The sequence below is a fragment of the Archocentrus centrarchus genome, chromosome 4 (genome assembly GCF_007364275.1).
Source record: "Archocentrus centrarchus isolate MPI-CPG fArcCen1 chromosome 4, fArcCen1, whole genome shotgun sequence".
Lineage (NCBI taxonomy): Eukaryota > Metazoa > Chordata > Actinopteri > Cichliformes > Cichlidae > Archocentrus > Archocentrus centrarchus.
In genome coordinates, this window is record NC_044349.1 from 4,206,190 (window position 1) to 4,233,008 (window position 26,819).

General features: G+C 39.4%; 1 protein-coding gene across 2 annotated transcripts in view; it reads left to right on the forward strand.

Annotated features, from left to right (window-relative positions):
* Positions 1-98: 98 nt before the first annotated feature.
* The window catches only part of LOC115779645 (tensin-3-like), a 69,442-nt gene continuing 42,721 nt past the window's right edge, over positions 99-26,819 (forward strand). For both annotated transcript variants that reach the window (XR_004019909.1, XM_030728408.1), the window contains exons 1-11: positions 99-174; positions 3,796-3,969; positions 4,623-4,673; positions 4,757-4,879; positions 4,992-5,056; positions 7,270-7,353; positions 7,621-7,733; positions 8,840-8,900; positions 8,993-9,068; positions 9,686-9,815; positions 10,044-10,109. Coding sequence is in view for 1 of the 2 variants with exons in the window: in XM_030728408.1 (XP_030584268.1) it covers positions 3,838-3,969; positions 4,623-4,673; positions 4,757-4,879; positions 4,992-5,056; positions 7,270-7,353; positions 7,621-7,733; positions 8,840-8,900; positions 8,993-9,068; positions 9,686-9,815; positions 10,044-10,109 (901 nt within the window). In the remaining variant the exon portion in view is untranslated. The remainder of the gene's footprint in view (positions 175-3,795; positions 3,970-4,622; positions 4,674-4,756; positions 4,880-4,991; positions 5,057-7,269; positions 7,354-7,620; positions 7,734-8,839; positions 8,901-8,992; positions 9,069-9,685; positions 9,816-10,043; positions 10,110-26,819) is intronic.

A 26,819-nucleotide genomic window follows, 5' to 3' on the forward strand; every position in this document is an offset into this window, starting at 1 on the left:
AAGCAGTGCTAACTGTGCAGTTTATCACGCTCTCTCTCTTGGTCTCCTTTCCTCCCTCCTCCCACCTCCTGTGAAGTCTCCACCTCATTTTCTATACCAGTCACACACACACACACAGACTTTCACTCATCAGGCTGTACATTTGACTTCTTGTTTGCAGCAACAGAGGCCGAGGTAAGGCTTTTCCTGTTTTCTCTTAACATGTTACAGTAGGTGTGGTTCAGTGTTAAGCAGCACCTCGTTTTCCTGCTTGAAGCTTTCCTTGAAAGGCAGTGGTCACTGATGCCAGTGGAGCATGTGATGGGTGGTAAACCCTAGGGGAGGTGTGTGTATGTGTGTGGGGGGGTTAGCAAAGACAAATGTCTCCCACGCAGATGCAGAGATTAACCCACTGACATATTAAGACACTGAACCACAGGAGATGTGTTTCCACTGAGATTTATTCCATATTAAGTCATTTAATCCCATATTAAGTCTTTAAAGCTTCTCTACACTGCCAGTGGGGTTGTGATAATTGCGCTTATTACCAATGCAAATGAACTTGCTTTGAAAATTCCTTTGACTGAAGTGACATGATTTTGATACTAATGGATGTGCTTGAAACAAATGCAGCTGCAGGATTTAATTCAGTGTATTTGGGGGGAGAATAAGATTGTGTGAGTGAATGAAGAATCTCTGTGGGGATCAGTTGGACTAAAGGGAGATTAGTTTAAAGCTCAGAACAAGGGGACTTTAATGGAGAGCACAGGATTGGACAATGGAGGCTGACAAGCACAGCAGTGGCTGCTCACAGTGAGACATTGCTGTCAATTTCACTTGTGGTATTTTGTGCTAGTCTACTGGCTGAGTTAACAAATAAACCACGGCTCAGTTCCTTCTGCATTTAAGAAGGAAGTTTTTCACTTGTGAGGAGAGAAATAAAGAAACAAATATGGCTAATCCATTTTGGAATGCCTTCCTTTAAAAGGAGAAATAGAGGCTGTAATTGGATGTGACCAGTTTGGGCTCCCTATGGCAACGTGTGTGTATATGCATGTGTGTGGTTAAGTCGCACACTTCCGTTTGTTTTTGGTTCCACGGGCGGAGCGGACAAATTTAGATTGCAGCAGTCTTAAAACGTTGGAAAAACAGCCCAGAAATACATCATTGGAGAGCAGTCACTCATTAAGATTGTTTGCCCAACCCTGTCAAATGTTTCACGAAGGACTCACTCAAAAACAGCACTGCAACAAGTCCAATTCACAGATATTTAAGATTTGAACTACCATGCATGCATAGTAGTATGCATGCATGGTAGATTATGAGTCGATTATGAGTCTGACGGGCCGGTGAGCACAGACATGTAACCCCCTCTCTTTGTAGTAATTTTGTGACTCTTTGAAGTTGTTTCAGTGTGTCCTTGCTGTCATTTTCTGTTTTGGTAGTTTACTTGTGTCTTTTCATTTCAATTTTGTAACTCAATATATTTTGTGTCTTCTTTGAGATATTTGCTCTTTCTTGCTTTTTGCATCTTTTTATAGTTTTATGTCACCTTATAGATGGTTTTCTGTCATTCTGTGTCTTAATATTAATTTTGCAACTCGATCTGTTTTGTGTCTCCTTTTAGACACTGGTCATCTCTTTGCTGCCCTTTTGCATCTCCTTGTGTTGTTTCGAGTGTCTTTATTGTCTGGTTGGTTGTTGGGGGTTTGTGTCTCTTTGCAGTCGTCTTGCATCAATATCTGGTCATTTCGCATCTCTGTGCAGTTTGTTTATGTCTGTTTGTGCTCATTTTGCATCTCTCTGCTGTCCTTTTGTATCTCTTTGTAGTTGTCTGATTGGCTTCCAAACAAGAAATGCAAACAGTCACTTCAAAGACTGTTTGTCAGGTGGCCCATTGGACTACTGGGCCAGTTTCCAGTAGACCTGTTCAATAGACCTGTTCACATTTGTGCTACCAGCTTTAAGTAAAGGTTAAAGTAAAGCTGGAAGTTAGATTCTCAGGTTCAGTCTTCAGCAGCTTATAATATTTTCATAAACAAGCCTGTAAAGCATAGTTGTATCCAGTATGTCACCAAAATGAATCAGAATCAGAATCAGAATCTTTATTGTCATTGTACACAGAAGTTGCACAACGAAATTTAAAATGCATTCCTTTCTAGGTGCCTCAGACAATAAATAATAAAATAATAAAAATATGAGTGATAAAAATGATTACTAAAATACAGTGCACAATAGTAAATTAAGACGAATCTAGCCCCAATACACACACCAACGCACGCACACAGTCAGCACTACCACCCCACATCACTGTCCAAACCACACAGAGTTCAGTTCAATGATAGCCCTGGCATAAAAGCTGTTCCTCAGTCTGTTTGTTCTGGCCTTCATTGTCCTGAAACGTCTGCCTGATGGCAGTAGCTGAAACAAGGAGTGTCCAGGGTGTGAGGGGTCCTGGAGGATGTTCTGTGCCCATGTTTGATTTTTTTAATTGTCATAATTGGCTAAACTAAAGGACTTGTTGATCATAACTGTATAAAAAATGAATGGAAAAAAAAACCCAATAAAAACTTATTATTACTGTTGTTTTAATGCCATGTTATCTTCTGAGTATTTTCATCTTTATCTCACATGCTTTACAGATCACACACGAATTGATTAATATATGAAGGATTCTGACTGTGGAGTCACAGATGCACTAGATATTATATTTGTGTGTGAATGACAACGTACGACAAATTATACTACAAAATTTACTTCATGATCATCTACATTTATACCTCAAATTGGAGGCCAACATAATTAAAAAAAAACAAAAGCATAATTCTCCAAAATGTTCTTTAATGACTCAGGCTGCTGCTACAGTAGATTATTCCTGTATGTGGTTCCAGCGATAATGGTTGGATCTCTGTTTGCTCTGCTGTGGTCACATGGTCAAGGTTCTTTAAATGCTCATTTCTCCTCTACCGTGTATGGGTCTCACTTTCATAGACATAGATGGACATGCACGCAATTTCCATGCTCCATATACTGACATGAATTATTGTAATGTATACATTTTATGCTAACATTAAAAGTGTAACATGGTATAAGCATTAGCTGCTGTCCCCATTGTGACTCACTAGTTAGAGAAAGTGTATTTGGCGGTGAACCTCACAATAAGTCTGGTAACGCAGTGATTTATAGACTTGAAACAGGGATCACCATGTTGTTCAAACACTCTAAGCCAATGCTGTTTTTTTCTGTAGGGTTCTCATTTCTAACACCTCTTTGGTCTTATTTTAAAGAGAAACTGACTTGAATTAATAGACTGACATTTTCAGCTAAGAGAACAGGAAACAAAGTAGCACAGCTACTCAAAGTTCCTGCTGATATGACTTCTCCTTTTTCTAAACCCTAGGGCCAATAATGTTTAAATCTTTGAATAGAACTTTGATAAGCTGTTCCAGTCATGGGAATGAGCTCAGTCACATTTTCCTTAGCTTGTCAGAATCAGTGTTTTTGGGTTTAGTGTTGATGAGTAATGGGGTTAAGATTTGGTGTTTGTGGCTCATCATCAGCTCTCCTGTGGTCACAAGATCAGTAAGGCTTTCCGGTGACTAAGCGTTTGGTTGGCCGTGACTTCATTTTGTTTTAGCATCACATCATGTAGAAGGACTGACCGCAGTTGAACTCAGTCACTTGCTGTGTAAGCTGAAATTTGGAATCGCAGATGATGTGGTACAAGCAAGTCTCATTTCTCTAAATGTTCTTTAACTAGTCCCTTTTTTCACCCTCTGCATTGCATGTGTTGATGCGCTACTTGGATCTTTGCAGGTACCCATGTGACTGAAACCAGTCACGGAGGAAGCACACCGAATGGATCTGACCTACATCACTGAACGTATCATCACCATATTCTGTCCTCCTGGATGTCCAGAGGAGATCTATCAGCAGAGCCTATGGGAGATTCTTCCCATGCTGCAGTCCAAGCATGGACACAACTACATGGTAAGACAAGTAGATGAGATGAAGATAGCAAAAGAATTTTATATTTAAAGGTTATCTAAAAGCAAGTCTAGCTGATTCAGAGATTTGAGAGATAATGGCCTACTTTTTTTTTATATATTATATGTCATTTGAACAATTTTGAAGCTTCCAATAGAAATATTCAATGGTTTTACTCATTTGTTCATTATGAAACAATACTGAAGACATCAAAACAACTAAAAACCACACATAAAACATAAGTAGTAAACAAAAAGTGCAAGCAAAGAAACAGTTTTGTTGACCTTTATTCTCTCAGCCAGTTTTAGAGTTATCACCAGAGTCAGTCTATCTATCTATCTATCTATCTATCTATCTGAGAATGCACTTGAAGATATTTTGATGGTTCTGTCAGAGATCTGACTGACCTTTATGTTTTTAGGAAGCGTTACTTCTCTTTACTTAGTTGAGTGCTTTGTGCCGTTTTATGTATTAATACAGTAGATCGGGAGGACTGTTTGCAGTACTTCAGCAGAACACAACTGGCCTAGAACGCTGGAAGGAAAAACAGTCCTCCAGTTGACTTTTGATAAGCCTCATCTGTCATCTGGAAGTTATTTTATGCAACCAGTAGAATTGATTTACTCATTTCATGTCATGCAAACAACCTTTTCCAGCTCATCAACCTCTCTCAGAAGCATGACCCTGTGAGCAGAATCAACCACAAGGTAACGCACCCACTAGAGAGACTGAATGTCACTCTGTAATACCGTAAGCATGTACATACTATATGCGGGCCCTTTTCCATCAGGTTTTGGATACAGGTTGGGTGGAACTCTTGGCTCCCAGCCTGGATCAGATCATCAGTGTGTGCACAGCGATAGAGAACTGGCTGAACACCCATCCAAAGCATGTCCTGGTGTTACACTGCAGGGTAAATAAGGCTGTACTCACCAATACTGGCATGTTCTTTAAAGTGATTCATGTGCTGTATGTAAGCACCTAAAGTTTTTTTAAAATCTTGGGCCTTTGATTGTCACCAACAGGGAGGGAAAGGCCGGTTAGGAGTTCTGGTGGCGTCCTACATCCACTTCTCCAACATGTCAGCCAGGTAACACTGACTTTTTAAACAGCAAGGGAAGCTTCTGTTGTGCTGCTGAGTGGTTTTGCATAGAGACTAAATAACGGTACTGCTATAACATTATTACAATATCACATGGATTAGACCGTACATTATTAAATCCTTGAGTGACCACAGGCATAAATAAGAGTAGTCTTCTTGGGGTGTTCTTACTTATGGAAAAGGGGAACATTTGGAGAAATATGATAAATATTTTTTTTCTGTTGAGCGTTAGATGAGAGGATCGAAAACACTTTAATTCCTGTGAACTTAATATAAAGATACTTATAAGAACCAGCTAGCTTAGCTTAGCTTGAAGATTCAGGGAGAAATAGTGGTGAAACATGCCTGCTACCTATAAAAAGTTAGGAAATTAGCTACTTTATATCTGATTTCTTTAACCCTTTCCACCCTGGAGCCTTTGTACTGGGGTCAGGACACATTTGTTTGTAAAAATGTAGCCTGCTGTCATTTTTCAAAGGTTGTCATTTCTGTTCTGTTAAAGTGGATTTGGTAGAGTTACACTTAAGAAGTTACAGAACTTGTGGTTCAGGGGTTCATCCTACAACAAGATAATAACACAAAAATTTTGGAAGAAAAACTCTATACAGGAGGCTTTATATGAGCGAAGAGCTGCACAACCTCCAGGCTCAAACTTCAAGATGTTTTTTGGATAAACTGGACAGAAGGCAGCAGCAGTGTTAGTATGAACTTTCCAAACTGTGTTTAATTTTGGTGTTTGGCCACTGAACTCTGGCCTCATCTTATTTTCTGAAATAAATCAAGAATCTATCCACGGATGGATCAAGAAACTATTCTTTTAAAACTTGGGATCAAGCCTAGACATTGGACTGTCATGAGACATTTGTAGGACGCTTATTTATTTATTTTTTTTTTTTTGAGGATAACTGCTAAATTTGATAGATATTTATATTTTGCAAAGGATGCACCCGAATCATTTTGGTGACCTTGTGAAGAAGAAATATCAGTCTAACTGAAAAATTACCATTAAATTCATCAGAATGATGCAAATATAACCTTTTCATATGTTGTGATGTCCAACAAACCTTTCAGGCTCTGGGTTTCCCATGTAGGTATTATCTCTGATTACATCAAGGTGAAGGGAAATGTAACTGTGAAGTATTGAGTAAGCCGTGACATTTACTGTTGATCATGTTTGTAGATCAAAGAGTGCTGGCAGAACAATAGACAGAGGGAGTAGTTGCTGATCTGCTTTGTGTCTCCACCAGGCAAAGGGCAGCACGGCTGATTGAGAGACTTTGAACTGTGATTATATTTGATTTTTGGGCAGGGATCCTGTTGCTGTTGGATACCAGTGAATTTATGTACACTGACGTTGAGCCAGCACGAAACACAAAAATTTGTCAGTTTAAGCCAAAGGCATGATTAGGGCAAACACACAAACTTTTATTGGCTCATCCTACAGCATATCTCTGATTTTATAGTCCACATGTGAACTATTAATTGTATCTTTATACTAGGTTCAGTCCTCATTTTGCTACTTATTATCATGGGATGTTGGGAAAGGTCATTTTGAGGCAAATAACTAAAAAAATGCATGAGGAAAAAAATGAGGAAGTTTCAGTCACATTGTCAGTGTGTATGCGTGTGCATACTTTCCATGCCTGAACAGCTGACTCACTGTTGAGAAATCCATGATTTGTGACCATTGGCCCTGTGAGCGCAAGTGTGCAAAGGTTTGTAAAAGAAAGTGGTAACACCCAGACACACGTCTGGTTTTAGTCATTTTGAAATATTTGTCTTCGTGATGTCTTCAGCCACCCCAGTAGACTGAAAGCTCTGTTTATCTCACACACACACACACACACACACACACACACACACACACACACACACACACACACACACACACACACACACACACACACACACACACACACACACACACACACACACACACAGGAGGCCCGGCCGCTCTATGTACATAGCAGACGGTGACGGTGGAGAGTGTTGCTAGTCGCTGTGTTAACGTACCTGCTAACGTTTCCTTGCTCCGCTGTGAGACTGAATCCGATGTTCACCATTTGTTCCGCATGACTTTTCTGCCAGGTCGTTCGTGCCCCAGCTGTCATGGTGCCCCACAGTTTGAGAAACACTGATTCTAGCCGTCTGTGTGGTGGCTAAACACTGAATCATTATCTGAACATGTGCCTCTCTCTCAGTGCAGACCTTTCCCTCGACCATTTCGCCATGAGGAGGTTCTACAATGACAAGCTCTCTGCTCTTATGACCCCTTCACAGAAACGGTAAGGATCTGCATGACTGATTCCTTGAGGTCAAAGGTCAACTCTGGTTTGAGGTCAATTCTCAGCCTCTGATTTATAACCAAAGAATCTGCCGTGACTGTTGACCTCAGGCTGCATGGTCACTAATTACCTGACCGACCCTCCTGTGAAACAGTTAATATAATAAAGCTACTGTGAGGAAATGAAACAAGGGGACTCGGTGAAAATCAAACCACACTCTCTTCTATGTCTAATGTTACAGATACACACTTACTTTCTGCTTTGCAGGTATGTGTGGATGCTGGGCAGCATGTTAAAAGGAGGACTGAAGATGTGCCCTTCTCCATCTTTCCTCCTCTGTGTTGTTCTTTATGGTCTCCCCAAAATAAGAGCAGATGGAGGTAAGCAGCAGAACCATCACCCACTCATTTGGAGAGGCTGATGTTTGGCATTTTAGCTGATGTTTGTTTATTTCTTTGCTTATTTTTTGCAGTTGGTTGTGACCATATACAGTGCCAGACAAAAGTGTGCCCAAACTTTTGGACTTTATAGTCATTAAGCTTAACTGACTCATATTAGACTCATTTTAGTATATACCGTTTCAAAATTTTGCAAGGTAGTGAAAACCAAGAAAAGGTCTGACAAGAAGTGAAAGTCCAGACTGAAAGGTAGTGAAAGTCAAGATGAGCCTGACATGTTATTGTCACACACAATGCAAAAAACTGTAAATGTATTGCCAGTATTTTTATACTCTGTGAAGCTGTGTAACCCGGCCTGCATACCGAAGGCTGCTGCTGTGCGCTGTGAAGCTCCCAAAGCAGTTTCTGTACAGATGTTAATGCCAGAGGAGCTTTGGAATTCTGCAGTTACAGAGTCAGCAGTGCGTTGGTGACCTTTTACACACAATGCACTCAGCACTCCGCAATCCTGCTCTGTAGCTTTATGTGGTCTGTCCCTTTGGCTGAGTTGCTGTGGTTCCTAAAAGCTTCCACTTTTCAGTATTACAGCGGTAGCATACATTCAGTGAGCTGTTTAGAGTGACCCACTCTTTCACAAATGTTTGTAAAGACAGACTGCATGAGGAGGTGCTTGATTTTATATACCTGTGACAATGGGACTGAAAACACCTGAATTCAAAGATAACAAGGTGTGGTCCAATACTTTTCTCCATATACTGTAGCTAATACAATAAATTGTCTCTTAAAATCCAGCAAACTATTACCTTCATGATGAATATGGGATGTTTTCAAGGCACTTTTCTGTCTTTCCTTTCAGCTCTCAGCCTCAGAGCTTTTCAGAAGGTTTCTTTCCGATGTTGCCAAGTGCTCGATAATCTTTACCTTATTATATAACATTTCCCAGAGTGACCATTGTTGTAAACCGGCATTATAGAAATAAAACTGACAAGAATTGTGATTATCTGCTGTCAAACAGGCTGTTTTAGTCACCGCTTCTTGGACTACTCTATTTAATTTTAATTATATTATCTCTGTTTATGTTGTCTCAGGATGTTTCCTCTTCCTGAGGGTCTACCAAAGTCTGCAAGCTGTTTGCACTTCTGCAGTGTAGTAAGAAATGCATCATTTATACACAATAAACACAGAAACCATGGAGCTTACATAGAGCATAAAGTGTTGATATGTGTTTATGTCCATCTCAGTCATGCTAATGCAGCTGAAACAGATCGCCTCTACATTGTGCTTCAGCCAGCTCAGCTGCTCAAAGGGGACATCATGGTGAGTTGTGATACGCTGTATATTTAATTTTTTATCAGCGACCTGATGAGCAGATGTCTATATATGAATAAAGAGTTAGAACTATTAGGAGGTAACCTTCACATAACCTGATTTTTTTAACAGTTAAACAATTTTTTGAGCATGCATTCATTTAGAATTTTTCCATACTTCAGGAAATAGGAACTTTAGTGAATTAATTTAGTTATTTTTGAAACTGTCTCCTGGAGTCTCCTCCATGCTCTGAGACTGTGCTGAGAGACACAGCAAACCTTCTGGCAATGGCACATATTGATGTGCCATCCTGGAGGAGCTGGACTACCTGTGCAACCTCTGTAGGGTCCACGTATGACCTCATGCCACCAGTAGTGATACTGACCTTGGCCAAATGCAAAACTAGTGAAAAACAGTCAGAAAAAGTGAGGATGGAAAAATGTAAAACTGTTCCTGTTTTGGGGGTTGTCTCATTGTTGCCCCTCTAGTGCACCTGTTGTTAATTTAACACCAAAGCAGCACCCCTCTGCTACTTAACTGATCAGATCAATATCCCAGAAGGTTAACTGACTTGATATATATATTGATATATATCTTTTTGTTAATGCCACATTGTCTGATTGTAGGTGGTTTGTTATGATAAAAACAGCCTGTCTGCCAGTCGTCAGGTCATCTTCCGTGTCCAGTTTCATACGGGCCTTATAGCGGGACACACCCTCACTTTCTCAAAGGCGGACCTTGACTGTGCCAGTGAAGGTATTTATGACCTGCTGCCTCAGTCTGCACACTGCCTATCGCTGTTTTAGCTCTGCAGCACTGCCAAGCTTAATCTGTAACTGATAAATCTATCAGCCTGTCTGCTCTCCATCTACCTGAAGTAACACTGGAACCATATCAGCTGTACAGGTGTGAAGGACACATGGAAACATGTGCAGTATTCCAAGTTAACCATCCAGCTCTCTGATCTCTCCGTTAATGTTCCAGATGTCCGGTTCCCAGAAGATGGAAAAGTAGAGCTGCTGTTCTCTGAAAGTCCTGAGAAAATTGCAGGTAGGCGCTTTCTCAGAGAAACTTTCCTTTGATGTATCCTTCAGTAAAACTTGTAAATGGATAATCATAATTCTGGTTAAAACTGATACAGGTGTTGCCAGTTCTGGTGGGTATTAAGGATTCTCATTGAGCCAGCTCAAGTTTTTTGATACTATTAAGAAACAAAAACCATTTGGGAACAAAAAATTTTTTTATATACACAACCACTCATTAAAAAAATGATCATTTGGCACCTATTATTTGTAGAATAGCTACAGTACTCTGCAAAACTCTTGAGACACCTCTCATTTCTTTATACTATTCTAGAAATATGGAAAATAGATGCAGCAGTTTATTGAGACATGCTCAAACATAAATGGAAATACAGTACATGTATTTGTACATGTACAAGGAAAAAAACAGTTTGTACAATTCTAACAAGCTTGAAAGTCAATATTTGGTGTGATACTTTTATTTGTCAACATAGCCTGAACCTTCTTATGTATGCTGTTGTGTAATTTCTTTAATTAGTCTTCAGGAACAGTTCTTCAGGCTTCTTGAAAGACATTCCAAAGCTCTTCTTTGGATGTTGGCTACCTTTTGTTCTGTTTTCTGTGAAGGTGATCCCACTGATAGTGTTCCACTGTATGATTTTCCTATCCAGGTATGCTTTTACTGCACTGGCAGCATGTTTGGGATCATTGTCATGCTGAAAAAGCTGTTGACAATCAGATGCTTTCCAGATGTATTACATGGTGGATCAAAAACAGATGGTACTTTTCTGCGTTCATAATTCCATGAATTTTGACAAGATCCCCAACACCAACGATGAAATACAGCCCCAAACCGTAAAAGAGCATCCATCAAGTTTTATAGATGGCTGTAAAGGCTCACTGTCATACCTCTCTCCTGACCTCTTCTATGCATATTGTTCAATTCAAACCAAAAATTGTAAATTTGGACTCATTGTTCCATAAGGCCAGTGATTTTCAGTTCTTCTGTATATCTCAGTATATCAGTATACCTCAACCTTTTCTCCTCTGTTTCTCTTCCACTGAGGCATTTCTGATGAGGCTTCATTGAACAGTATTTGGCAGATGCATCTCTCAGGTCCTGTGTCAGGTCGTTGCTCGATGTTTTCCTGATTCTTAAAGGCATGACTTTAAGATCCTGGTTTTTTTTTTGTTTCTTTTTAAACCTGCCACATCTTTTGTTTTCCACTTGTCGATTTCTCTCAGATGTTTTAAGGACACACTGTACACTAAGTTTTTGACTAGTAGCTCTTTGGGAATTACCTGGTTAGTGCAAAAATACAATTTTATGCCTGACAAACTGTGTTATCGTTGGCATTTGTTTTGTAGATTCAACTCAAGAAATGGGGAAAAATTGTGTTTTTGGAACAGGCTGCTAGTAACAAAGTGTCTAAAGATGCAATTTAAATATCGGAAGTTATATGATATGTGTAGACCACAGTAGTTCATCCCTTGAGTTTGGTGCATTGTTTATGCTTGAATGATTGATAGGTCAGTGTTAAGTGGTTTAGCAAACAAAAAACATCCTTCTGAAAGTGGTCAGGTACAAGAACTGGATGGAAAATGAGTGAAAAAGCAGCCAATGTCCAAAGGAAAACTTTGTAAGGCCTTCAGAAAGCCTGGAGAACTATTTTTCAAGATCAATGAGGGGTGGCTCAAGACTTTTCTTTTCCACAATACTGAATACTAACATGCAATGGACTGCAGATTTGTGGAATAAAACAGCACAGCTTTGGAAGAAAAATAATTTTCAGGTATCAAACTGTAAGATTTCTTCTTCTTCTTCTTGTAAGACTTGTGATTTGACCACCAGTACCAGGTTCACACTACAAGACATTTCCCCTAAAAGAGCACAGACATAGGGTGTTGGTACCAAGAGTGGGCGTTAGTATCAGGGTAGAAAGACATTGGAAACCATCACTCATACAAAGATACACTTTGACCCAGTGTGAGACTCTGACATAAATCTTAAGACACTGTTACAGTATAGTTCTTAATTTATTTATTTATTTAATCTCTTTCACATTTGTTTTATTTCTGTATCTCATTGCCTTCTGACCTGTTTTTGGTCTTTTATGTGTGATGTTATTGTACAGCACTTTGGTCAGCCCTGTTGTTTTTAAAAGTGCTTTATAAATAAAGTGGTATGGTATACAAAGATTTCCCCCAAACTCAAGCATAGCATTAGATCAGGAAGAACACAAAGTCAAGCTCGCCTTCAATGATTCAATTCAATTTCAATTCAATTCAATTTATTTATATAGCGCCAAATCACAACAAACTGTCGCCTCAAGGCGCTTTGTATTGTGGGTAAAGACCCTACAATAATACAGAGAAAACCCAACAGTCAAAACGACCCCCTATGAGCAAGCACTTGGCGACAGTGGAAAGGAAAAACTCCCTTTTAACAGGAAGAAACCTCCAGCAGAACCAGGCTCCGGGAGGGGCAGTCATCTGCCGCGACCGGTTGGGCTGAGGGGAGAGAAAGACATGCTGTGGAAGAGAGCCAGAGATTAATATCAATTAATGATTAAATGCAGAGTGGAGTATAAACAAAGTAAATAAGGTGAATGAGAAACAGTGCATTATGTGAACCCCCCAGCAGACTAGGCCTATAGCAGCATAACTAAGGGATGGTTCAGGGTCACCTGATCCAGCCCTAACTATAAGCTTTATCATAAAGGAAAGTTTTAAGCCTAATCTTAAAAATAGAGAGGGTGTCTGTCTCCCGAATCCAAGCTGGAAGCTGGTTCCACAGAAGAGGCGCCTGAAAGCTGAAGGCTCTGCCTCCCATTCTACTCTTAAGTATCCTAGGAACCACAAGTAAGCCAGCAGTCTGAGAGCGAAGTGCTCTGTTGGGGTGATATGGTACTATGAGGTCTTTGAGATAAGATGGTGCCTGATTATTCAAGACTTTGTATGTGAGGAGAAGAATTTTAAATTCTATTCTAGATTTAACAGGGAGCCAATGAAGAGAAGCCAATATGGGAGAAATCTGCTCTCTCTTTCTAGTCCCTGTCAGTACTCTAGCTGCAGCATTTTGGATCAGCTGAAGGCTTTTCAGGAAGCTTTTAGGACAGCCTGATAATAATGAATTACAATAATCCAGCCTAGAACTAATAAATGCATGAATGAGCTTTTCAGCATCACTCTGAGAAAGGATGTTTCTAATTTTAGAAATATTGCGCAAATGCAAATGTCACTGCCAGCCCAGGTTATACCTTTACTCAGCTTATACCCTTCCACGCATTTTATACCCAGGCCAGCCAAGAGATATAATCTCTCCAGCATGTTCTGGATCTGCTCTGGGGCCTCCTCCCGGTAGGACATGCCTGGAACATCTCTCCCAAGAGGTGCCTAGGAGGCATCCTAGTCAGATGCCCGAACACCTCAACTGGCTCCTCTCGATGTGGAGGAGCAGCAGCTCTACTTTGAGCCCCTCTTGAATGGCTGCGCTCCTCACCCTATCTCTAAGGGAGAGGCCAGCCACCCTTCGGAGAAAGCTCATTTTTGACGCTTGTATTCGCGATCTCATTCTTTCGGTCACTACCCAAAGCTCGTGACCATAGGTGAAGCTGGGAATGCAGATTGACTGATAAATCAGCAGCTTTGTTTTCACATTCAGCTCCCTCTTCACCACAACAGACCGGTGCAGTGTCTGCATCACTGCAGACGCAGCCCCGATCCATATGTCAATCTCCCATTCCCTTCTCTTCGTTAACATGACCCAGATATACTTGAACTCCTCCACCTGGGGCAGCAACTCATCCCTGAGCCAGAGTGGGCACTCCACCCTTTTCTGGCTGAGGACCATGAGACTTAGAGGTGCTAATTCTCATGCCAGCCGCTTCACATTCAGCTGCGAACCGTTCCACTGCGAGCTGGAGGCTGCAAAGAGCAGAGATGAGATTCTGAGGCCACCAAGGTGGAAGCCTTCCGCCACATGGCTGTTCATGGCTTATGAACAGAATCGGTGACACAGGGCAGCCCTGGTGAAGTCCAACACCCGCAGGAAACAAGTCCAACTTATTGCCGGCAATACAAACGAAGCTCTCACTGCGGTTTTACAGGGATTGAATATCCCGCAACAATGGGCCAGACACCCCATACTGCCACAGAACCTCCCATAGGATTACCCAAGGAATGCAGTCAAATGCCTTCTCCAAGTCCACAAAAGACATGTAGACTAGATGGGCAAACTCCCCCGCACATTTGAACATCCTCAAGAGGATGAAGAGCTGGTCCAGCGTTCCAAGACCAGGATGAAAACTGCATTGTTCCCCTTGAATCCAAGGTTCCGACGGACCCTCCTTTCCAGCACCCTGGCATAGAATTTACTGGGGAGGCTGAGGAGTGTGATCCCCCGATGGCTGAACCTGTATTATGAATATATGGTGTACAGTTAAATATACTTTAGCTTGCAACTTTGTGACTCACCTCCACTCAGATAACCCACAAACTTTTGAACCACAAGTAATGACATAACTGTAATTGTAATGCACTGTAATAAAAAGAAAAAAACAAGAATGTAATATTCCAGCATCTGGGGTGGCAGAATAATACTGTAAAATAACCAGTTTTACATCATATAAAAATATGGAAAATTTCCGTATTTTTACGAGATGGTAAATTTACAGTTCTGTAGCTTTAAGTTTAAATCTAGTGTATATTTATGGATTCTTTAAATGTTAAAGCAAAGGTATTTACAGGTGTGAAGAAATGTGTAAATGATCATAATAATATGATCAAATACTGCTCCAATATAATTAATCAGGCTTAACAGTGCAAAAAGTAGTAATTATTAGTTGGGTTTATTATGTAATTTTATGTGAAAACTCTTTAAGCCATATTTAATGAATAAAATGAGACAGTCAAAATACAGTCATAAAACTCTAAAACTGCATTTAGAATTACAACAATCTACTATTCATTTTCTATTCATTCATTCATATCTACTATCAGCTGTAATATGGGTTTTAACCTGTAACTTCATAAAGTTATAAAACTCTAAAACTATCTCATAAATATTTAATAAATCTTTACTGTTAAAACATTGTTCTGACATAAAGTTAATAGATTTACATTTAAATATTTCCAAAAATGTTGTTGTAAATGTAATATACTGTTAAGTAGGTAGAGCAGATCACCTACTGATCGGAAGGTCAGCGGTTCGATTCCTGGCTACTCCAGGCTACATGCCAATGTATCCTTGGGCAAGATACTTAACCCCAAGTTGCTCTCCGACCGTTCAGTCGGAGTATGAATGTGTGAGAATGTTAGTTAATTAAAAGCACTTAGCTTAGTAAAACATGGAAGTGCTTGTACGAATGGGAGTGCATGGGTAAATGTAAAACGTGTTGTATAAGCGCTTTGAGTGCTCATACTGAGTAGAAAAGCGCTATATAAGAACTAGTCCATTTACCATTTAATTACAGATCTTATCAGTACAAACTGATTGATTAAATGTCATGCCGAAAAAAAAATAAATGTGGATTTAATGGCTATGAATGAAAGTAGTAATAAGGTGGTGGCCCTTTCACACCTAGGTGTGATTTTTCACACCTAGGTGATAAAAAAGCCTTGCGCGTGCATGTGAGGTGCGTGTGCGCGTGCGTGTGTCCGTGCGTGTTTGCGCTGACGTGTGATAATGACGTATACGGTATCCGTTCAAATCAGCTGATCTCATTGTCTCTCCTTACAAGGGGGCTTTTTCCCAGACGGACATCAAAGAGGTTCAAACTCACAAGACAGTGGCTAAATAAAAATACAAAGGTAAATAATCTAATATCCGAGCCCACCTGTGGTGCATAAAGCACACAACACAGTGCCTAAATTAAAATACTATGGCTAAATAATAGCCGTATATCCTCCTCAACAGTAGGGCTGTTCATTTACATACAGAACGGAGGATGACCCAGTCCTGATTACACATTAATCAGATTAGTAGATTCATCCCTGAAACCCAAGGCATTTATTTAGACACACACACAAATAATTAAAACAGTGGTCTTACTAAAAAACCGATGCACTGTTAAAATAAATTTAAAAAAAAATATACTGACATCCACAACATATCCCAACATCCGCTTAGCAATGTGTAACTTTTTAGAAAGCCATAACCCGGCGACAACTTGGAGTACGACCCTGACCTGTGTCAGTACAGGGCGTCTGTGTTAATAAAACTGCACTTCCTGTATGGGATCACAAACATGTGAGTAGGTAATGCAAAGTTAGCTCAAAAATCTCTGAGTTTTGCTTCTTCTAGCAATCTGTCCCACAGACTTTTGTGATGTTCTTGAGTGAAATGAGTAACTACTTTTACTGTGAAAACCAAAGAAATTCCGACAGTATTAAAAAATATCAGACTATGCTCAAACTAGGCAATCCTATATCAACATTCTCCTCACAGAGTTAAGACAGAAAAACAGAATCTCACGCTTATCATAAGCTTTATGCGGTGAGCAGTACATTATTTTTCCATGTTAAAGCGTGGAGTGATGAGAGTGTGATCAGCTGAAACGGAGTTCTTTTGTTGTTCTTTCAAATGAAGGCGCAAAGGATCATGGGAGTTCTCATTTCGGCGTTTATGTGTTTAGTTACAATGTTATCGGTCATGTTTTGCGGATCTCTCATCGATATTATTAATTTGAGATATGAATTACGCATGCGGTCAGGTACGGAGACTAACTAGTAATGGAACACCGTGACTGAGATGTCTGTATCCGCTAAGGGCCTACCGTCACCGCGGGTGTTTCAGAGCAGCACGCTTGTGTTTCTTGTCAATAAAGCTGCAGTTCCTGACTATGACCAGTGAGCGAACGTCCGAAACTCTAAAATCAACTCGAGTTCTCCAGTGTTTCTTGTATTTGAGCGTCACAAGACCGTCTCAAACGTTGGTTGTGAAGAGAATCGTGTAGCTTCTTTTTTCCCCCAAAAGTTTTTCTTTCTAAACTGACTCTGGCGTAACGCTACACTCGGACTTTTAAATGGATTCAGGTAAGCATATACTTTTACACAAAATTATGTGAACCTAAACTGTATTCTGTATAGCAACTCATTACTTTTTTTAAAAAAAAAAAGAAAAATAAATAAATAATTGTACGTTTGTGTATTTTGTGTATATTACATTAATGATAACTAACGATGCATGTTTTCCAGACGTTAAAACTTCACCGCCACAACCATCACGGGTGATGACCGTTCCTCCTCCTGATTCTTCATCTTCTTCATCTCCACCATCTCGCCAATTACCTGAAGAGCCGCTGTCGCGGCGCGGGGTCACGGCTGTTAAGATCGCTACACTACACATTCTGTGTAAGGCCGTGCAGAACTATCATGAAGGGATATGCCACGGATGTCAAGTCAAACACCCTAGCTATGATCAGCACAGCTGTAAGCAGGTTATTCCTGATTTCTTTTACGCGCCCCATTACGACGAAGTGATGAAAATATTCTGGACAGATCGTCTCATTCCTGCCGTTCGACTCTTCTTGTGGTCTAACAGTCGGGACGACGCGCGTAAGGATTTCACATGGATTGTGGACGCTCAGGTGTCTGAATTGTTGCATGCATTAAACATCTTAGATGCAATAGACAGTTTGTATCATGATCTGAGGGAGGAATATTTCTTTGAGGACTTACCAGCAGAGCTTATCATGGTGGAAAACTACTGGTTAGGCAAACACAGACTGTGTATGTAATGCATACTCTGTATTTTTGGTTTATGGGTTGAAATAAAAAAAAATCAATATTAAAAACTGTACAGACTCCTCATTTTTAAACTCTGCATTCCTCACGGAAAACAGTGCAATATATGTTTAAAACATCTTTTCATTCATTCATAAATACACCACATACTATGTCCCAACAAAACAAACAAACAAACAAAAAACAAAAAAAAAACAAAAAAAACTATGGTTAAAGCAATAGTTGTGTATTTTTCCTATCTAAGGTGCGTTTCTTACACCATTCTTGTAATTTTATTTGTTATCACATCTGCATTTTTCTTAAAAAAAAAACAAAAAAAACACTAACCGACTCTAATTCTCAGGTACAAAGAGGTCGGCACTCACACGACGTTCATTAGCTGAACTTTCACTCATGTACACTTTAACTATTCATCCCTATTACCAGGGTGAGTTACTTTAGTTTCTGTTTTTAGCACCGAAGATGTTTTCACTGAGCTTGATAAAACCTGACAGTTTGGTGAAATCATTATAGGTGCAGAATCTCATCCTTTTTTCCACACAGCATACCCCAAAGCACGTTTCAAACTCACAACAGAATATCACACAGGAGGAAATAATGTCTCAGTGACGTGTATAATCGTATTTTTGTGTAAGTCAAAACGATGCACCGATTTACCCATTATCCGTGTTTCTATTCTTTTTTTCATCATTAACAGAGGATCTTAGCTTGTTAATGAAACATCTCTGCACAGTTTGTCTTCATCAGAATCAATTCAATAGAATACAGCAGAATAAAAGTTTATTACAGGGTGTTGTTAAAACACATCAATTCGGCTATCATGTTTAAACAAACTCCCACTCCTAAATAACCTTTTATAAAATAACGATGCTAACAGACCGTATGTCTGCATCATGCAGAAGGATTAGGATGTTGATAAATCAGATCATACAGACTAGCACGTTTTTTTCATGTGTAAACTTTTGTTTTTCTGTATCTTAGACTGCATAGTGCCCACAGGGCTAGAGCCAATCAAGGGTGGGCCCCGTCAGAGCAAAGGATCATGGGAGTTCTCATTTCGGCGTTTATATGCTTAGTTACAATGTTGTCAGTTATGTTTTGCGCTTCTCTCAGCGATATTATTAATTTGAGATGCGAATTACGTACGTTTGTCAGGCATGGCGACTAGCTAGTAATGGATCACCGTGACTGAGAAGGGTGTAGCCCTTAATGACTCACGGTCACCGTGACTGGTTCAGAACACGCATATGCTGCAGTACTTACATATGACCAGCAGGATAAGGGCAGGAGCTCAGGAATTGGTGATAAACGCTTGTCTCTGTAGTGTGTTTTTATTCACAATGGCCCTGGAGTATGATCTGGTGGGGGTGCATAACTTCCCTGTGGAGACGTGTCAGCTACACGCGGTCGTGCTCGACATTGTTAAACTTACCGTCAAATCCGTTCTAAACATGCTTATTCAAAAACACAAAAGAGAGATTTGCGCAGGATGTGAAGCCTCACACCCCTCACAAAGAAGACACACCTGTGGGGCTCCTGTAGATAGACACTTCTTTTTCAAGTATTATGACCATCTATCAAAAAGATTTTGGAATGGACATTTTATACCTATATTGATGCAAATTCTCCGTTTGGAAGGTTTCACCCCTGACAAACACAGGCTTATGGGTGCAACGGAGGCTTATCTCCATGAGTTAAGAGAGGTCAATGATATTGAACGGGCGCTTTTTGAATTGGAGGACAGTGTTATTGGTGTCAAACGCTCATCTGTTGACCATGTTTTAAATCAAAAGTATCATCTGTGGAATTAACTTCATTGTATGCATTTAAATCGAAATTGCATACTTTTTTTTTTTTTGGCTGGGTCCATCGTTTGTACTTGATTTACTTAACTTATGTTATAATTTTTTGTTATTTTATGGCTATTTTATGTATATCTTTTAACTATGTGATGTTTGTATTTCTGTTTTACATGATTATATTCTACTGATGCTTATCTTAGTCTGAACACCCATGAAAATAAGAGATTTTTAATCTCAATGGTTCCTTTCCTTGCTAAAATATCAGCTTAGTTTGATATCACTATAGTGGACTTAAGTAATTTTTCATAGTATCATATCATTGTTTGTTGATGTGCAAAGTCTGCAACAATATGTTTTTAAAATAAAAGTTTGTAGTGCAGTACTGGTGAGACACAGCAGCGTTTTTATACACAAATCTGCACACTGAGGTCTAGTGAACGTGTAGGCATACAAAGTATTTTGTTTATCTCCACAGTTTGTATATCACTCCTATTGTGGTTTTAGTTTAAAGCAGCTGTATAAGAGAGAGAAAAAGCATTAACTATATTCTAACAGTACATGTGAAAGAAAACTCAAAGTTTACTCAAACAGGGCGTCAGTGCGCACATCTACTATGAAATGGGTGAATATCAGTTAGGATTATCTACTAGGCTTTGTTTTGTGAGTAAAAAATCACTGTACTGAATTATATTACTTAAAACTATGAGGTGAAATTAATACCATCACACAAGGTTGTGATGTTTATGTATCCAAAAATCAAAACATTCAGCGCACTGAATGCATTATTGGCTCAGTGTCCTTTATACACACTTTACAAACTTTGTCCCAATAAAAGTTTACAGATTAGGCAAAATGGCCTCTAAGCAAATGCAAAACCCCACAGACTGGGTGAGATAACTCAGAAAACCTCATCCACACAGTTCAACACCTACCCCCCACATTCACAATTCCTACCAATACAGACATACCCCCCTCCCCATCACTTCTCCCCCATCAGCTCAGGACTATCCCTTCACACCCCCCCATGCCTGCAGTCTTGTGTGTGATTTAAACTATGTTTTTAACTCACACGGTATAACCGCAAGGATTTTATTTTGCTTATGAATGGATCTATACCAACTTTTCATCAGTAGACTATACCAAAGAAATATGTTTCTCTCCACTAAATCCCCCAAAGTTTTTTTTTATTGGAATAAAAGACCTATGAATTTACCGCTGTTTTAACTACTTTCACGCCAAACCATCATGAGTTATGTTTGAGTAAATTAACCATGTATTTTCAGAGCTTACATCAGTGGTAAGGGGAATCTGAAACTAAGTTAGATAAAAATAATGCAGGTGCACGAGGGTTGTAGGGGTCATACTTACATCATACCTGATAGAGGAATACCAGACTCATGTAGTTGAAGAAACAATTTTAAAACATTTTATTTAACAAGATACGGTCACACGTATTTTGTTGTAACCACAAGTTTATTCTGTAGTGAAGATCATGAAATTTTTTTTAACATGTGTATCAATTTTAATGATCAGATACACATGAACAGATGTGTTTAATGTGACAAGAAAAAGGTGAAAAGAATCCTTAGTTTGCACATATTGTAGGTGGGGGAAAAAAAAAGAGCAGTAAGCACAGAAAAAAGTCCTTTTTTTCATTTTTTGGAACACAAAAAACTATAACTTTTAACCCGTACACAAAACGCTGTATCACTCCTGCTTTTATGACCTTACAACAATTGACCACGGCTTTTAAAGACCGCGTGTGAAAGGGGGAGGGTATCAAGGTAAAACAGGCGTTGTATTACTAGCATCTAAACTGCCTGTAAATTCATGCATTGTCTATGGTACGAATGTTTGATTCATATCAAGCATAAAACAAAATGATTTACAGGCAGTGGTCAATTGTTGTAAGGTCATATATTTTCACAACACAGACTCTGGGCGAGAATATGGCGTCTTACGACTCTTCTGACCAGACAAACCTGGACAAACAAAGTACAAACAGTGCAGTCAGTGGAAACTCTGAAGTCTCTGAATACTGCATCCCTACATCTGAAAAACGGTATGATGTTGACGATGCGTCTGTCTGGAATGACTCGCCTCCGCAACCCTGGACTATTGAACCCAGCGAGGATGATGAGGAAGATTTGTGGCATTTTAATCCTTCACCAGTCATCGATACAACAGAGTGGTCCTGGCATCCTTTCGTCAGACCACAGAAAACATCTGACCCTCAGCCACTTAAGTCTGAAGATGTCATGACAGACAATCCTAACCAGCCACGCAGCGAGGTAAAGAATTCAGCGGGTATCATCGGGTCCACGGGTAATGAGAAAACGTCTGTCCCCGAACCGCTTAAGGATTCATCATGTGATCTGACCTGGTGGAGCGGCCCACAGACATCAATATGCCCCTGTTCGTGGTGCGACCCAAACTTCCACATACGTCGCCGTCGTATCCACACCAACAAGAACTATGGACGGGATTTCGGTATAGCTGCAATGTTAGACATCCCACGTAACCGTATCAGGGCTGAGGAGAAAGCATCTGAACCTGAGCCGCCCTGGATTCAGGATGAGTCCATACCCTATGTACCTGAATGGTGGACCCCCTCAAACACCACATCAGTTTGAGACAACCTGTAACATTACAGTAACAAGCATTTTACGAGAAAATTGATTGTTTGATATGCCTATGTGTATAAATCATTTGCTGTCTTATGTTGTTTTTTGTGATATGTGATGGGATAAACGTTCATAAAAGCAGGAGTGATACAGCGTTTTGTGTACGGGTTAAAAGTTATAGTTTTTTGTGTTCCAAAAAATGAAAAAAAGGACTTTTTTCTGTGCTTACTGCTCTTTTTTTTTCCCCCACCTACAATATGTGCAAACTAAGGATTCTTTTCACCTTTTTCTTGTCACATTAAACACATCTGTTCATGTGTATCTGATCATTAAAATTGATACACATGTTAAAAAAAATTTCATGATCTTCACTACAGAATAAACTTGTGGTTACAACAAAATACGTGTGACCGTATCTTGTTAAATAAAATGTTTTAAAATTGTTTCTTCAACTACATGAGTCTGGTATTCCTCTATCAGGTATGATGTAAGTATGACCCCTACAACCCTCGTGCACCTGCATTATTTTTATCTAACTTAGTTTCAGATTCCCCTTACCACTGATGTAAGCTCTGAAAATACATGGTTAATTTACTCAAACATAACTCATGATGGTTTGGCGTGAAAGTAGTTAAAACAGCGGTAAATTCATAGGTCTTTTATTCCAATAAAAAAAAACTTTGGGGGATTTAGTGGAGAGAAACATATTTCTTTGGTATAGTCTACTGATGAAAAGTTGGTATAGATCCATTCATAAGCAAAATAAAATCCTTGCGGTTATACCGTGTGAGTTAAAAACATAGTTTAAATCACACACAAGACTGCAGGCATGGGGGGCTGTGAAGGGATAGTCCTGAGCTGATGGGGGAGAAGTGATGGGGAGGGGAGTATGTCTGTATTGGTAGGAATTGTGAATGTGGGGGGTAGGTGTTGAACTGTGTGGATGAGGTTTTCTGAGTTATCTCACCCAGTCTGTGGGGTTTTGCATTTGCTTAGAGGCCATTTTGCCTAATCTGTAAACTTTTATTGGGACAAAGTTTGTAAAGTGTGTATAAAGGACACTGAGCCAATAATGCATTCAGTGCGCTGAATGTTTTGATTTTTGGATACATAAACATCACAACCTTGTGTGATGGTATTAATTTCACCTCATAGTTTTAAGTAATATAATTCAGTACAGTGATTTTTTACTCACAAAACAAAGCCTAGTAGATAATCCTAACTGATATTCACCCATTTCATAGTAGATGTGCGCACTGACGCCCTGTTTGAGTAAACTTTGAGTTTTCTTTCACATGTACTGTTAGAATATAGTTAATGCTTTTTCTCTCTCTTATACAGCTGCTTTAAACTAAAACCACAATAGGAGTGATATACAAACTGTGGAGATAAACAAAATACTTTGTATGCCTACACGTTCACTAGACCTCAGTGTGCAGATTTGTGTATAAAAACGCTGCTGTGTCTCACCAGTACTGCACTACAAACTTTTATTTTAAAAACATATTGTTGCAGACTTTGCACATCAACAAACAATGATATGATACTATGAAAAATTACTTAAGTCCACTATAGTGATATCAAACTAAGCTGATATTTTAGCAAGGAAAGGAACCATTGAGATTAAAAATCTCTTATTTTCATGGGTGTTCAGACTAAGATAAGCATCAGTAGAATATAATCATGTAAAACAGAAATACAAACATCACATAGTTAAAAGATATACATAAAATAGCCATAAAATAACAAAAAATTATAACATAAGTTAAGTAAATCAAGTACAAACGATGGACCCAGCCAAAAAAAAAAAAAGTATGCAATTTCGATTTAAATGCATACAATGAAGTTAATTCCACAGATGATACTTTTGATTTAAAACATGGTCAACAGATGAGCGTTTGACACCAATAACACTGTCCTCCAATTCAAAAAGCGCCCGTTCAATATCATTGACCTCTCTTAACTCATGGAGATAAGCCTCCGTTGCACCCATAAGCCTGTGTTTGTCAGGGGTGAAACCTTCCAAACGGAGAATTTGCATCAATATAGGTATAAAATGTCCATTCCAAAATCTTTTTGATAGATGGTCATAATACTTGAAAAAGAAGTGTCTATCTACAGGAGCCCCACAGGTGTGTCTTCTTTGTGAGGGGTGTGAGGCTTCACATCCTGCGCAAATCTCTCTTTTGTGTTTTTGAATAAGCATGTTTAGAACGGATTTGACGGTAAGTTTAACAATGTCGAGCACGACCGCGTGTAGCTGACACGTCTCCACAGGGAAGTTATGCACCCCCACCAGATCATACTCCAGGGCCATTGTGAATAAAAACACACTACAGAGACAAGCGTTTATCACCAATTCCTGAGCTCCTGCCCTTATCCTGCTGGTCATATGTAAGTACTGCAGCATATGCGTGTTCTGAACCAGTCACGGTGACCGTGAGTCATTAAGGGCTACACCCTTCTCAGTCACGGTGATCCATTACTAGCTAGTCGCCATGCCTGACAAACGTACGTAATTCGCATCTCAAATTAATAATATCGCTGAGAGAAGCGCAAAACATAACTGACAACATTGTAACTAAGCATATAAACGCCGAAATGAGAACTCCCATGATCCTTTGCTCTGACGGGGCCCACCCTTGATTGGCTCTAGCCCTGTGGGCACTATGCAGTCTAAGATACAGAAAAACAAAAGTTTACACATGAAAAAAACGTGCTAGTCTGTATGATCTGATTTATCAACATCCTAATCCTTCTGCATGATGCAGACATACGGTCTGTTAGCATCGTTATTTTATAAAAGGTTATTTAGGAGTGGGAGTTTGTTTAAACATGATAGCCGAATTGATGTGTTTTAACAACACCCTGTAATAAACTTTTATTCTGCTGTATTCTATTGAATTGATTCTGATGAAGACAAACTGTGCAGAGATGTTTCATTAACAAGCTAAGATCCTCTGTTAATGATGAAAAAAAGAATAGAAACACGGATAATGGGTAAATCGGTGCATCGTTTTGACTTACACAAAAATACGATTATACACGTCACTGAGACATTATTTCCTCCTGTGTGATATTCTGTTGTGAGTTTGAAACGTGCTTTGGGGTATGCTGTGTGGAAAAAAGGATGAGATTCTGCACCTATAATGATTTCACCAAACTGTCAGGTTTTATCAAGCTCAGTGAAAACATCTTCGGTGCTAAAAACAGAAACTAAAGTAACTCACCCTGGTAATAGGGATGAATAGTTAAAGTGTACATGAGTGAAAGTTCAGCTAATGAACGTCGTGTGAGTGCCGACCTCTTTGTACCTGAGAATTAGAGTCGGTTAGTGTTTTTTTTGTTTTTTTTTAAAGAAAAATGCAGATGTGATAACAAATAAAATTACAAGAATGGTGTAAGAAACGCACCTTAGATAGGAAAAATACACAACTATTGCTTTAACCATAGTTTTTTTTGTTTTTTTTTGTTTTTTGTTTGTTTGTTTGTTTTGTTGGGACATAGTATGTGGTGTATTTATGAATGAATGAAAAGATGTTTTAAACATATATTGCACTGTTTTCCGTGAGGAATGCAGAGTTTAAAAATGAGGAGTCTGTACAGTTTTTAATATTGATTTTTTTTTATTTCAACCCATAAACCAAAAATACAGAGTATGCATTACATACACAGTCTGTGTTTGCCTAACCAGTAGTTTTCCACCATGATAAGCTCTGCTGGTAAGTCCTCAAAGAAATATTCCTCCCTCAGATCATGATACAAACTGTCTATTGCATCTAAGATGTTTAATGCATGCAACAATTCAGACACCTGAGCGTCCACAATCCATGTGAAATCCTTACGCGCGTCGTCCCGACTGTTAGACCACAAGAAGAGTCGAACGGCAGGAATGAGACGATCTGTCCAGAATATTTTCATCACTTCGTCGTAATGGGGCGCGTAAAAGAAATCAGGAATAACCTGCTTACAGCTGTGCTGATCATAGCTAGGGTGTTTGACTTGACATCCGTGGCATATCCCTTCATGATAGTTCTGCACGGCCTTACACAGAATGTGTAGTGTAGCGATCTTAACAGCCGTGACCCCGCGCCGCGACAGCGGCTCTTCAGGTAATTGGCGAGATGGTGGAGATGAAGAAGATGAAGAATCAGGAGGAGGAACGGTCATCACCCGTGATGGTTGTGGCGGTGAAGTTTTAACGTCTGGAAAACATGCATCGTTAGTTATCATTAATGTAATATACACAAAATACACAAACGTACAATTATTTATTTATTTTTCTTTTTTTTTTTAAAAAAAGTAATGAGTTGCTATACAGAATACAGTTTAGGTTCACATAATTTTGTGTAAAAGTATATGCTTACCTGAATCCATTTAAAAGTCCGAGTGTAGCGTTACGCCAGAGTCAGTTTAGAAAGAAAAACTTTTGGGGGAAAAAAGAAGCTACACGATTCTCTTCACAACCAACGTTTGAGACGGTCTTGTGACGCTCAAATACAAGAAACACTGGAGAACTCGAGTTGATTTTAGAGTTTCGGACGTTCGCTCACTGGTCATAGTCAG